We start from the raw sequence: 14,837 nt of genomic DNA, 5'->3' as shown, positions 1-14,837 counted from the left end.
TTAAGTAAGCACGTAGTATCAGTATGACACACTGTGTACAGTTTACATAGTTCACATAGTTTTCCACTGGGTCTGTCAGCTCACCCCTAGCACAGTGTTTGTTTGTAACGAACATGAAGCCAGTTCTTAAAACAAACCACTACAGTATGAAGAGGCGTGCCCAGTACGTATCAGTTTTGATTTAAGTGACATGTTTATGTGGGCCAAGGGAGACTCACTCGGTGTGGGCGGGGTGGAGGAGATCATTTTGCCGGCTCTGGATCTCTTCCTGTGCTCTCCAGGGCGGTGTTGCGAAACATACATAAACAGAGTCACAATGATTGGTTACTGGACAGCGTTCACAAAGCACTGGGGTCGTAAGGTCATGACAAGAGCAGCTGCAGGTGCGTGTGCCAGGTTGGGGAGAGGGCAGGTGAACGCCTCCGTGCCTCTGTGTCACACTCCTCAGCAGTTAAATACAGGGCAGCAGGTCGATTGGATCGGATGATCTTTGCAGCTCTGGAGCAGGAGGAGTAGTTCACATGAATTGATTTCTTCCAAAAAGCGTAATGGTGCAGGGGAGGGAGATGATTTAACAGGCCATCAAAACCCACACATGCCTGTACACAATATGACTGAGCACTGCCTGTCAAAACACAACCACACTCACTTTCAGTCCACTGTAGTTTATGTCCGTCACAGCTGAAGCATCATTTGTCTCAATGGCCACTTGTGATTACCAAGAAAACTATCTTTCTTTGCTGCTGGCTTTCAACAGTATGGTTAAAATTTTGGGGAGAGAAATGTTTAGTTATTTAAGCGATTACATAATCAGGATTATGACCAAGTTATCTTTATATACAGTCTATGGTTATAAGTTAAAACCATAAGACAAAATTTACTCCAACTCAGAATTATAAGATACTAAACATACATATATTAAGTGACAATTACAAGAAATGAATTTAAAAACCAAGGTTACAACTAGGAGATAAGCAAAAGTTTACTTTATAAATCAAATTTATAGAATATAGGATAAATCAAAGCAGTTTTTAAAATCATGACTATACACTGATGAGCATAACATTATAACCACTGGCAGGTGAAGTGAATAACACTGATGATCTCATGACAATGACACCCGGCGCAGGGTCATCAACACCCAAGGCTCACTGATGAGGTTGACCTACTGTAGGTGGAACTTGTACATTTCATTCATCCTTTTCAAAAGATTCCATTTAGTGGCTCCTAATGTCAGAGATAGCTCAGACGTCCTATGGTCTTATGGTAGAGAACTGCACTCAGCACTTTGCTACCAACCTGGGGTTTTGGTAAACCATGATGAGAATGGAACATCTACATACATCCCGGTTTTTCTTTGACACATCCTTAATCTGTATGTGACTGCAAAGTTGAACAGATTTAAACTCTGTGTTCTTATGCTTTATCACATCCGAGGTCTGATTGTCATTTGTCACACACATAAACAAAGCTGCAGTCCCTGGGTGGGCCTTACTGTCTTTGACATTTGAGCCACAGGGTGACAGCAGACTGAGTCAGAGAGACACAGCGCCCCATCCAGAGGGGACGACATGCAGCTCGCCCCTCAAGTGCTGCCAACAAATAATTCATACTGGTAACATTTACTTTGTTCAAACACTGTCCGCTCTCTATCCACTGCCCTGGCTGTGAACCTCAAAGTCCCCATCTGAGGTGAATGAAATGTCAAGTGCAGAGGTAAATACTGTAGGTATACAGAAGCTTTTAAAGTTTAGAGGCCGTGAAGGAAAAGGTTAAAAAAGACCCTGAGTGCTTGGTAAACAGTTCACCTGGATGAAAAGTGGTTTAAAAAATTCTTCATAATGTTTAAAGAAATAAAAAGCTGTAGCACGAGATCCACTTTAATATGCAGTAGATACCAGTGTGTTAACTTTACAGAAGTCCACTTCTTAAATAAATAAGAAGACAAAAGCACCCTCTGAAATTTAATTTCAGCCAATGACATAACCCAGAGGTGTCAGCGAATCTAAGGCTGCATTGGGAAACATCACATTTTTGCAGCTGCACACGAGGACGCTGAGGTTTCAAGACCTCGATTCCCAGAAATGATGTAACATCACATCATTATAACTAAAACTGCTGGGACCACAAAAGGACAGAGGGCGTACTGCTGCTTAAAAGCAAAGTTACCCACCAATTTGTTTTCATATTGTTTTAACTCAGAGGTTCATTTAGTGTTAAAAAGACAGAGTTCAGGAGGAACGATCCAATCACAAAGCATCGTTCTTCACCTTCTTGAGAGTGGTCTGCTCGATGGACGGAGGTCTTCTGCTCCGTGAGCAAAGGCACAGTCTTGGGCCTGCAGCGGGCAGCCCTGAGGGTGGTGGATGTGAAACCAGCAGGGACGGGTTTTTATTGCGCCGGGGGCGACGGGTTTCCATTTGGCATCAGCCACGGAGGATTTCCTTTCCTGCCAGTTCCTTATACACACCCTCCCTCCCTCCACTGAAAGAAAAGAAAAGAGGGCAATAACAAGACCTCTTCAAAAATAAGCTGCTCCTCCCAAATGCTCCAAATAAATCTGTTCTCATAGAAAAGCAAAGCAGAGGGGATATTTTGGGCATCTAGAAGCAAACAACCTGTTTACTTTCTGCATGCCACAGATAATGAAACTCACCCAGTTGAATCATCAGTGCACAGAATGAGTCACTGTGTTAGAAAGTACCTTACTTTTATGAGGGAGAATGTAACAAAAGTCCTGGCTGGATCCAAACACAGGATGCTGCCAGACCACCAGGCAGCTCCAATGTGTTGTTCTTTGATAGCACGACTCTGCACTATGTGCATAAAAACTCAAAGACTAATCTCGTTTGTGCTGCAGTGATGTACAGGTGTACTCCAGGACGTCACCACTGGGTGTGGTTACAGGTGCAACAAAGGGTGTGCATCAAAAATATTTTTTGAGGTGGAACAATCAAGCCAATTTAAGCTGACTGTTCAATTGGCCATGATGTCATCACTGTGACATCATCACTATCACGTATTTCTGTAGCAGTGCTGTAAATGACTCCTCATCGTGCTAGCAGAATCACAGCTCATCGCCACACTACATTTTTCTTTGCTGAATCTGCCGACCTATCTCCTGTCTGATCTCCATGGAAACTGGGGTGTAACGCACATGCAGATGCGTCATGAACTTTAGTTCCGCTTCTCTACAGCATAAAAAAAACCATATCCATAGATATTATTTTAATTATTTTAATTTCTGTATTCAACAACACCGACCCTCTCAGCTAATCGAATAATTGATTATTCATGTACATCCCTACACACAACAGTGTAACGCAGTTAACTTTGGCATCCCGGGCTGTGTTGTACCCGCTGCTGCTTCAACGGCCAAGGTACGCCGTAACAAACTGATAGAAAATCATCATTTCTAGAGACCAAATAAATGAAATCAACGGACATAACAAAGACCTATACTCTTCTTAAATTATGCAGGAGATTTTGGTGTTTTTATATCGAGTTACGGTCAGAATATCTTTAAAAAACGATACTAAAACGGGACTTTAGTGCAGTAAAAAGCACAGAGAAAGATGGTAAGTGAATTTTGAGTTAACATTGTTTTTGTCATTTCTTGTTCTTCTACATGTTCAGTGAAGTTTTACAGCTGTTTACTTTTCAATTTAACGTGGACTAACTGTGAAGGTGTAGAGAAGGTGCAGTCCAGCTACCTCTAAAGACTTGGTGGTTGTTCTTGAGCAGCGTCTGAAGGCCTCCACACTCCTTCTTCAGCAGCTGCAGGGTTTCCTGCTCCAACAGCCCAGCGACCTCGCTCACAGAGAGACTGCCTGAAGAGGAGGAAGAAGAGTAGAAGGAGATCTGTCAGTGTATTAGCAGACAGCTTCAGGCATGCACAGAGATATTTTTTATCCACTAAAGAAAGGAGCATCTGATACAGCTGACTGAGTCAATGTCAACGGTTGTTTTGAGAGAGCGAATGATCAATGCTATATAGAGAACGTTTCACAGGGAGAGAGAAACGCACTCAGTCACTGTCTTTCAGTGTTATTCAGGGCTGTGAAGTGTGTGCAGTAAAAGCTACTCAAACAAGCTGTCAGAGCAACAAGCATGCATTTCACCGCTGCATCTCCCACCGGCCATTTGAGAGCGTGAGTCACCGGCATCACTCCCCCACTGGAACAGTAAATTTAGAAACCATAGAACAAAAAAGGAAAAAAGAAGGCTACCGAAACACACAAAGTCCTGAGCTCTGATTTTAGTGAATGGTAAGCAGATAAATAATGTAGCCACCCCCCCTCCCCTCCCCTCCCCCAACCTCTGGGTTCCGTTTCATGAGATTTATGGAATCTTTGCCCTTCTTTCCCCAGAGAGAACTCAATCAGGGCTGACCTTTGGTTTGTACAAATGACAATCTTCTACCTGTTTCCTCTGACATATTGGAGAGGGACACACCAGAGGATTTCTAATGCTCCTTTGGGCTGTTTCATAATGATATTTGACCTAAATATGCAGACGCCTTAGCGCCTTCATCGTACTGTACATTTACACCAACTCCCTGGTGGCACTTCAGGCTGCCTCAGAGATTATGGTCTGTGGGAGAATGTTGCTTTGGATTAAATTCAGTTGGTCAAAGAAATAAATGTACTAATGCAGTTTTACTTCATTCATTTAAAATTTTACACTAAATAAACTAAATTTGAAACTATGTCTGCTCTTTAAAAACTCTTCCACTGAAATTAATCAAATTAAAACATATTGTCCACCCAAATTTAGCTGGTCAAACTGCTGAATTAGTCCCTAAAATATGCAGCACACTCCCACATTCACAGACACTTGCACAGCCAAGAGCAGCCCTGCGATGCTGAACGTGAAACTGGGCAGACTGCCGTCCCACAGCCCAGACGCCAGGGAGATCCAGGCCGTAACAGAATATCAATACACTGGTTGGAGCTGCCCTTTACTGCCTACAGTGTTAATGGGGATTAATGGGAGAAGGGCAGTATTGACAGAGTAGATTCTGCTTGGACTAAGACCAGGAGTAGATGGTTATTAATGGCTCAGCTTGATGTACAGTTGGACTTATTTAACGCTGAAAACCCCCTGTGGAAAAGATGGCCACAATTGATTGCATGTTGTGGAGGAATGGTTTTGCTGCTTTAGCCAACTCAGAATGAGGCTCTGAAACCGTTGAGTCGTGAATAAAACATTTGAAAGGAACATTTTCAGGTACCAGGAGCACAGCTGTAATAAAGGATTACTCCAGTTTCCATTTAATCATCTTTAAAATGTGGAAATGCTCACAATGTGTGTATTACAGTATAACATCCAAACTCAACCTGGGAGTGTGAGCGACTAAGCAGTAAGTAAAGAAGAACAAAAACTAATTAATGCAACACAAAATGTCAAAACACTGGACTCAAAGAACTATTCACATAAACCCAGTCTGAGAGAGGAACACCGCGTTTTGCCTATAAATGATCACAAGCCAAACACAATTAGGACACAATGCACCATCACACTGTAATAATAATAATAATTAGATCAAATATTCCACTTGCTCCAGATTCTAAATGTGAATATTTGCTGGTTTTCGGTCTTATTCAACAAAGCAAGCACTTTGAATGTGTGAGGGTCAATTTTCACTATTCTCAAAACATTTAATACATTAAATAGTTAATCTATAAGGAAAAGAATTGTTTGTTGCAGCTCAAACAATAACACACCCAAAACAGCAACTTGTCAAAACGACCACACTCCCCAGTGTGAATACAACAGCAAGACGTGCATTACTGTGTGTACAAGCGCAGGTAAAACCAGCAGGTGTGGAGGATGATGGTGATGCTGGGGAGCACAACTCACTGCTGGGTCTTCTGTGAACCTCAAGTGTGACGGGAGGCGCCCACCCCCTTCATAACACTCCACCCACTCCCTCTTCTGTGCAAGCTGTTTCTATATTACAACTCTGGAAGAGTATAAAGCACGTTTCTCTCAGACACTTGCTGTATTCTGTGCTTTACAAAAAGGGCATCCAAGAAAAGTGTTGCAGAATGTTATGTGTGTTAAATGTACAGCTGCCGTCGTTCTGAGCGTGATTACATAACCACATGAGCCCAGTCAGCGGTGCAACATGTATAAATTAGCTACTTCGATTCTTGAAACATAATTTTAAATCTAATAAAACATGCCTAACTGCTCAGTGCATCACAGAACTCTGACTATAATATGGTCCAAAGTTAGAAAGCAAAGGAAAAGTCAGGAAATGTCTGAGTCAACAAGCCTGAGAGTCAGACAAAGCTTTCTACAGGCTGGCTGCTCTCTTTTATATGGCATAGAAATCTGTTTTCTCCTCTTAGTTTATGAGCTAAATGTGCATCTGACATGTTTGCATTTGCAGTGAGAGAGAAAGTGAGCGCTCTGGAGCAACTGGTAAATATGTTCAACAAAAAGTGGACTGGCACCAGAGCCACGAAGCTTCACAACTAAAATTCTGCACAAGTATTACTTTAATATTAAAAAATGAATGGATTATAATATCAATAATCCCCTTAGTTGTTGAAGAAGCATTAAAAATGAAGAGAAGCTGAATCTCAAAGACCTTTTGATGACTCCGACGTCCTCCTGGATCTATTGAATATAGGCCGACTCACACTGACAGAACCCTTTGTTCTTACACAGCAGATAACTGGTAGGAATACCTCAATACAAATGCATACTCATGCATAAATCATAGCTGGTGGTGCATTATTCATCCAGTCACTTCTGTACAGAGTTTCACTCTCTCTTTATTCACTCTGCGTATTTTCTGCCTCTAATTTCAGCCCTGACATCCTGACAGAGAACTTTCAGCTTTAATCAAAGTAGTCCTCATCTCCGTATCTCATTCATATTGTGAGTCTGTGTGCTAGCGGCAGTGCAGAGGAGCTGGCAGAGGTGATGTGTGGGTGGTGTGTGAGTGAAGCAGTGTGCATATGCGTGTGATGTGTGGCACACTCCGTACTGTGTGGTGCAGGAAGTGGCTGACGGAAGGTGAGATACAGAGTTCAAAGTGGTGTCTCTCTACGGCGCGGAGACCCCGCCGACTAATGCCAAAAGGGAACAGGGTGGTGGCAAGAGAGTAGGGGTTAGATAGGCTGATGGCGGGAGCAACAGACGGGTTCATAAGCTCTCAGTGTGCCACAATGCAGCCAGAAGTACCTTTTAATGCACTGACAGTAAAAGCGAGAAGTGATTCATGCACCATTGCTTTGGAGGTGTTCAGTCAATACTGGCCTACAAACACAAAGCACAGCAGCTACATATTTTATTGAAAGCCAGTTAAAAATAATTGTTTTACATTTTGCAAAACATGCTTATTTGCTTGCAGAGAGATGATCAATACCACTCTCATATCTGTCAGTTAAGTATGTGGCTATATCCAGCAGCAGACGTTAGCTTACCTTAGCATAAAGAATGGAAACAGCCAGCCTGGCTCTGTCTGAAGGTGAGCAAATCTAATTTATTAATACATTATACCTTCTTTGATTAATATGCAGAAAGCCAAAGTGTAAAAATTACATCAACTGCTTCCAGTTAAACCAACCTCAGTCGTCTGTATCCAACTCTCTGCCAACAACCTAATAAACCCATTTTCACTAAATGTCTAACTATTCCTATAAGGCTTCAATCAGACTGTTACATCTGTTTTGCCACAAGTATTATGACAATGTTTCTGTGAAAACAAATTTTAAATTTATAGTTCCTACAAAACAGATGAAAACCAACCCACAGTACACGTGATGTCGCCTTGTAAGAACTACACAAACAGCCCACTAGACAGCGACACGATGGCTTTATCCATCAAGCCAAAACTAGTCATTGCACATGAACTAAATGAGGCAGCAGTTAAGCCCAATCATGGTAAAGAAAAACCCCCAGATAAACCTGAGACTAACATAACTAGCTTACCAGATCTCAGTAGCTACCACCTCAGCTTTTCAGAGTATATTAAGCATTTTGTTGATTCTGAGGCAATGATTTCCAGGGGCTAACGTAAACAGCCTTAAAGTCACAAAATTAAGGCTTTACAACCTTTGTTATCTGTTATGCAGCTTTACCCGCCAGCCGGAAAACTTCACTGCTTATGTAGCTACGAATCTCTTCCTCTCTAGGGCAGCTATGCAGATATAATAAGACTGGATCAGCACACTTCACACAGATAATGCATCCTACAGTGGATTTAATCTGAAGCTGTTCACGTCTTAGTAGCAGCTGGTGTCCAGGGAGACTTGTGTGATTTGTTTGTTTATCTTGGATGTTTTTTAGCTGTTGTCAGGCTGCAGCTTACCTCCTTGGTTCCATTCGTCGGAGGATGCCCCGCTGTCATTCTCAGTCATTCCCAAAAGAACATTCGCAACCTGCGAGACAACGCCATCAACAAAGTCCCGGGGGAGAGTGGTGCAATTTCGAACCATTTCGACCCTGTTTCGGGGCTGGAACCCGGCTCCCCAACTGCTCCTGTGGGTCCTGTCACTGTCTGCATTCCCATGGCAACAGCCCCCATCACTTCTTATGTTTGACCCCTGACCTATGAGCCCACAGCTGGTCCGGTGCCTCTGGATATAATGAGCTCGTCGCTGCTCTGCGTCAGCCTCCGCAGACAGCTGGTAATTTCTCGACTTTCCTACCAGACACACCTGCAGAACGAACAAGTGAATGTCAGGTGGGCTCCTGTGGATGCTGAGGCCCGAAAGCGGTAAAGCTAGAAACTCAAAGAAATGACAGCGCTTCTTTTCAATAAGTGATGTAGTGTTGACAAAACAAGAACAATTATGGCAACACAATACAATTAATTTTGGACATATCTACTGATTTTTGGGAGGAAGTAAATTATTTTTTCAGTAAATTCATAAATAACTTTCTTTAATACAACTTTCTACAAAGACAAATAAATAAATTAAAAACTAAATAGCTAGTTTTCTTCCAATACTGCTCCCATGTGTGAAGAAACAACAGCTTTTGTATCCATGACCAAACTGATTATGATTGATTAAAAGCCTAGTAAACATTTGCTTGTTCTTTTTATGTGTCCATATGTATTATAGCTATTAATGGCTACCAGCTACAAAACAAACGCCCCTCTGGGGACAACAAACGCTTGATTTATTTCTGTCTGTCTGTACTAAATGAGGCTCAGGTGGGGGAAAGGCAGGGACACACAGATGTGCCTGGTTGAGCAACAGGAACACATTTTATGATGTAACGGCTCCTTGGAAAATATATTCATGGCATCTCTGCTTTGCTGCAAAGTCACAGTGGGAAAAGACAATAATAATCGTAGAAAAACAAAGATGACAGACAACAAAAGCCCATGAATCAAATCTACGACTTTACAGGTGTAAGGTACATTCACTGATCAAGAAACCAGGATGCAGCCTTAACGTCTCACCACTAACTAGCACCGTGCAGCCTCTGTACACTCTGCAAATAATATGAAACATTACAAGAGTCTGAATGTGTACGATATATAACAACAGACCAAATACTAGTACTACTACTCACTACTCATCCTAGTAGAGCCAGACAGGAAACACAGGGAAACAGTGAGAGGACAACAAAGGTGTAGGGACAAAATAAGTCAGGAATAGTTTTGTAAAACAGACTAAAAGGAGGAAAGACAATAAAAGGTGTAAACCACACAACATGACATTCATTTACATAACATTTAGGAGGTCAAACACATGAGCTGACTGTGCAGTGAGCCTACCCGTTTGGTGGACGGTATTCTCAGGCAGTCCTCTTCAGTGTTGAAGCCACTGACTTGGCTGACATCAGCGATGAAGTCAATGTATTCTCTATACTGAGACTTCTTACACTGGCGCCTCTGGTATTTCCCATAGAAGTCAAAGAAACAGCAGGGAAGGGCGAAATAACGGCAGGAGTGAGACGACCTGCGGTATGAGAGCAAACACAGAGTGTCAAAATGAATTTTTGGTGTCGCTGAGTGAATAAAGCGACCGACCTGCCACGTAATAATGCTCATTTCCTGTTCCAAGGAAAAACATACGATACACTAGACATAAACATTATATAAAGCTCATATCCTGACTGGCCACTTTATTAGGTACACCTGTATGACTGTAAGCACCCAAATACAACACTTCCACCTTAACATTTGTGTTTCTGAAGCATCAAAATGTCTCAGTTTTTGGTGAAACTGTCATAAATGTATAAATTCAATTAAATGTTTATTACTGAGGTCACAGTTAAAGGTGGTGGTGTACTGAACTACATTTTATGGTGTTCCAAGTACTAGGACCTCTCATGTATGTAGCTGGGGAGGACACAAATCTAGACACCTCTGTATATAACTGCATACAACTGTACAAGTGTAATAAAGTGGCCGGTGAGTGTACATTAAGTTCTAGAGTCACTATAATCTTAAAAGAAACTGAACTGTGTTGAAGAAAACTAGAGGCAGAGACTTAACAAAAGTGAAGATGAATTAAAAATGTGTGACACAATCATCATATTTAGGGAAATGTTAAAAAATAACATGTTAAATTTAATTTCTGTGTTTATGGATGGCACATTTTTCAGTGAAATGATGGTTCGTTCTGGAGAATCTGCCAGTTATTTATGATTTATTTACTCTCAGTATAAAGAGGGAAATATATGTGGTATCTAGGTCAATGTAGAAGAATTCAGCCTGCTTCGTTTCCGTCTCACTTTAGAAAACATAACATATCATAAATAAAGTGTTGACTCTTGGTCAGCCAAAGAAAATAATGATTATAAATATTCAGTGACTCGTGTTCATTTCAGTGTTTCTCCATCTGTGGCTAAGGTTGTGAAATTGTTCAGGAGACAGGAAACAATCCATTATAGGAGATAATCATCTGTAGTAGGTTTCCCTGACTGAGGCTCAACAGCGCCACCAGCTGGTTGCCTTAATAAACACACACTTGTTCAGTAACAAGGACAAACACACACACACACACACACATTCACACATCCTCCCTCTGCCCATCAGGTTACTCCAAATTGGAGAGATCAGCTGGCACTTGAGCTGCTGTGTGAGATTGTGTGTGCTGATGACTCGCCTCGCTGCTATAACGGGGATCCATGGCGTGAGCTCATCTGAGTGGTTCCCAATCAGCCAGTCTGTGCTTGGGAATAAGAAGCTCTCGCTGGGAGTAATTGCCTTCTCCTGAAATAGCAAAGACCCAAAAAGCACAAGAGTTCCTGAGAGCATGGTGCTTCTGAGTCGCTTAATGGAAACTGTCTGAACAGGAAAACTTTTTATCCTCTAATAACATATCACAGAACAGTTGTCGATATGATATAGGCACAAATAAAATCAGTTTTTAACTGGTTGGTTGTGTAGATTCAACCTCTTCTCAGCTGATAGAATCCAAAACACATTTTACTGACAAAACAATGATTAATAACACAATCCCAGCTAATCCAGCTAAGAGTACAGTGTGTACTGAATCCGGTGCCCCGGGGCCTGGACACATTCGTCAATAATAGATGACCTGAAATGGAAGCAGTCAGTAGCTTGTTGTCAGATGAGTGACTGGGGCCAGAAGGCAGACGGGACACTGCAGTGTTTGTGGGGTAGATGTGGTGTGTTCACATGAATTCAAAATTCAACATCAGTGTTGTTTTTGTAGCCTCCCAATCAACAGGATCAACTACACAATGTCAATGTTTAATGGCTGTTAAAGCTCCTCTACCTAATGTCTTTTCAGCCTAGGGGGTCTGACACCACCACTCCTGCTTCCTAACAATGACGTAACACAAAGCACTGTTACACAAAGCTTGAATTAATCCCAAATACAAATCGTATCAGAATCAGCTTTATTGGCCAGATGTGTTGGACACATGAACCATATAAGGCTGAGAGATGTTCATTCATCATAAGGTTAGAACTGTGCTAGGTCATCAGCGTTACCGAAACAAACATGTTACCCATCCAGAAGAAAGAATGCCACATCTGAGTCCGATGATAACATTAACCCTGGTTTTCACTCTTTGTCCCACTCTCATTCTGCAAAAGAACGCCACCTCCCCGTTTTCATCCATTGTTCATCCATTAATAAATTAAATAGTGAAAAACACTTCGATTCCAGAGCCCAAGGTTTAAAATGCTTGTTTTGCCCCAAAATAACAGCTCTAAACCCAAAGATATCAAACCAACAAAAGCAGGAAATGGAAACAGCTAATTCTGTGCATTTCTACTTTAAAAATGCCTTAAACGCTTAATGGATTCTTTAAACTGCTTCAGATTAATATTCTGTGGATCAACCACTAGATTATTCTACTAATTATTTCATCCTCAAAGACTATAATAAACAACTAGATGGGGTTTACTTATGTTAGGTAATGCTTGGCACAAGACCTAGAATGTATTTAAGGCTCATGATTGCTCAGCTGTCACTGTCCTGTTCCCAAGATCTGGTCAAAAGCTCCAGAGCAGCTGTTAAATGGATTTTAATATAATGTTGTTTGGTGAACAACCTCATTTTTGAGTATTTGAGCTTCAATACAAATTCATTTCTTGAGTTTAAACAGAAGATTCAGTAGTTCAACCAAAATATCTTCCCCATTAGTAGCAGTAGGACATAGAAAAAGCAGTGAGAGGGCAGGTGAAAAGACACCTAACACCATGTGATGTGATATGATGTGGATTCCCTGCTTCATGTGGAAAGATAAAAACACTGATTAAAAACCTGAAGAGAGTCACAATTAGTCTCCCAGTTCCTGCTCAGACTGCTCACCTCTAGAAGAGTCTGGGGGCCGTACATGTCCCAGATCTTCCTCCGACGAACATCGATGCCCTTTCCAGGGTGCTGCAACACAGGATGCGTGACAGTCAGCAGCTAATCGCCCTCAGCCACGTTCACAGTATGAACAACTTCAGCTACACCTCTCCCAGCCTGTTATGGCCATTAAGGCAAGATTGTAGCAGATTCATTACACCAGGGGATACGGATCCCCTGACCTGGGCTTCAACCAGCCCTGTGTCATTCATTAAGCTGCCAGTGAAGATCTGGATAGCTGATAAAAGATATTCTGCTCTGTTATTCCTTTCAAAATCAAAAAAGACACATCGCAGTCAACACATGTTACTAAAATACTAATTTTAGTTTTCCTTAATTTTAGTTTTAGCCAATTAAACTAGTAGTCATTCAGTCAGATGGTCCACCACCTTGGGCCAGACTAGACCTGCAACAAGTATTCAGATAATCAGTTTAGCTGGATTTTCAAGCAAAATGCTAAAGATATTTATTTCATTTTTCAAATGTGAAGACATGGTCCTTACTCTTATTATAAATGATAGCAAATGCACTATATTTTGCACTGTTGTTCAGATAAAACAGAACATTTTTGATGCTTCATAAACTAAATGATGTGTTGAGATATTATAGCTAAAAAATAAAAATAACTGTTGATTGAAGCCTTAGTCCAGGTTGAGCTCCAATATGAACATTTACTGATTCATTAAGTGTCACTGAAAGTGAACTGATGACCTTTAAAAGAGAAACATTAATCCAGCCGCTAACTTACCCCTTCATTGGTCAGTATGTGAACCAGGAGGCCGTTTCCACAGCCAAGGTCAATAAAGGACTGTCTGGAGGTCAGATCCTTCTCTACTCGCTCCTCAGCCCACAGCACCTGCACAGCACATTGCCAGAGACTCAGAGCTACTGTGTGTTCAGCTGCCAGTCATTTTAATAAAACCCATTTTACACCTGCAGTGTGACACCTAATGCTGTTGCAAAACTATTCTTCAAGACCCAATTCAAGTATAAAACAGATGTACTTGCCACACAGATCATTGATTTGGGTATTAAAACAACATTACCAGCCAGGTTTCAACCCACCAGGAGATAAGTAGCAATGGCCACATCCTCATAGACAAACTTCTCAGGATCTGTCACCTCAGGCCAAACCTAGATAACATATCAGAAAATGATCCAGAAACATCAGCACCTCCAGTACATACTGTACAGTAAGAGACACACGCAGAGCAGGCTTAAAGCATCCACACTCTTCACCTTGACCATGGATTTGTATTTGTCCTTCAGCTGCTGGTACATGAGGTTATACTTCTCCACTGGCAGCAGAGACAAGGTGCTCCTGAACTCGCTGCTTTTGCACTCGGTGGCCCAGCGCACCAGTTTAGGCAGCAGATCTGAGAACAGCCAGGGCAGTTTGGGGTACACCACGCCATCGGAGAACCAGGCATCTGGAGTCAAGACATACAGCTCCAAGGACCTGCGGGTCAACCCATAGTCCTCAAAAAGGTTGCTTTCTTTCTGGACCACAGAACTGATTCGTTCAGTCTCCAAGACAATTCGTTTTTTTGCTATGTTTGTCAGCTTCATAATACAAACCACACAGTTTGGAACAATTTGAGCAAACATTCTTCATGCTTGTTGCTACCATCGAAAAGTACATTTCCCTGCATGCGTCAGCTTTCATCTGCATAAGAGTCAAATATATGAGCATGGTGACATGACTTTTGATTTCACATCAAGGTTTGTCGCCCATATGCGTTTTGTTTTCCTCAACAATTAAATTGGCATAAGAGCATTACTTGCCACACAAATATTTAATCCATTAGCAATCTTTTATTTTAGTCCTTTTTAAGACATTAAGTACTTCAATGGAAATACTAACATGGAGAGGAAGATTCAGTACTTGTAATCTTATGTCAAATATTCTGTTAATATGTCTGAAAAAAAATATGCCTGCTATTTTGGATTATATTAAGACATTCAGACAATTTTGTCTGGTCTGTAACTCTGTTTGGACTTTGCTGAAGAATGATTTCACTCACCATTCCTCAC

At 41.5% G+C, this 14,837-nt stretch overlaps 1 protein-coding gene across 1 annotated transcript in view; it reads right to left on the bottom strand.

Annotated features, from left to right (window-relative positions):
* Window positions 1–14,837, bottom strand: part of trmt44 (tRNA methyltransferase 44 homolog) — a 22,254-nt gene that overhangs the window by 4,312 nt on the left and 3,105 nt on the right. Inside the window, exons 5-11 of the mRNA XM_020624386.1 lie at window positions 13,552–13,659; window positions 12,762–12,833; window positions 11,082–11,188; window positions 9,746–9,929; window positions 8,327–8,675; window positions 3,714–3,830; window positions 2,271–2,484 (exon numbers count right to left, since the gene is read on the bottom strand). Of these exons, the coding sequence (XP_020480042.1) occupies window positions 2,271–2,484; window positions 3,714–3,830; window positions 8,327–8,675; window positions 9,746–9,929; window positions 11,082–11,188; window positions 12,762–12,833; window positions 13,552–13,659 (1,151 nt within the window). The remainder of the gene's footprint in view (window positions 1–2,270; window positions 2,485–3,713; window positions 3,831–8,326; window positions 8,676–9,745; window positions 9,930–11,081; window positions 11,189–12,761; window positions 12,834–13,551; window positions 13,660–14,837) is intronic.

The sequence above is a fragment of the Monopterus albus genome, unplaced genomic scaffold (genome assembly GCF_001952655.1).
Source record: "Monopterus albus unplaced genomic scaffold, M_albus_1.0 scaffold326.1, whole genome shotgun sequence".
In the NCBI taxonomy this organism is placed as follows: domain Eukaryota; kingdom Metazoa; phylum Chordata; class Actinopteri; order Synbranchiformes; family Synbranchidae; genus Monopterus; species Monopterus albus.
Note: the sequence above shows the minus strand (reverse complement) of the source record. Positions and strands in the feature narration are given on the sequence as shown.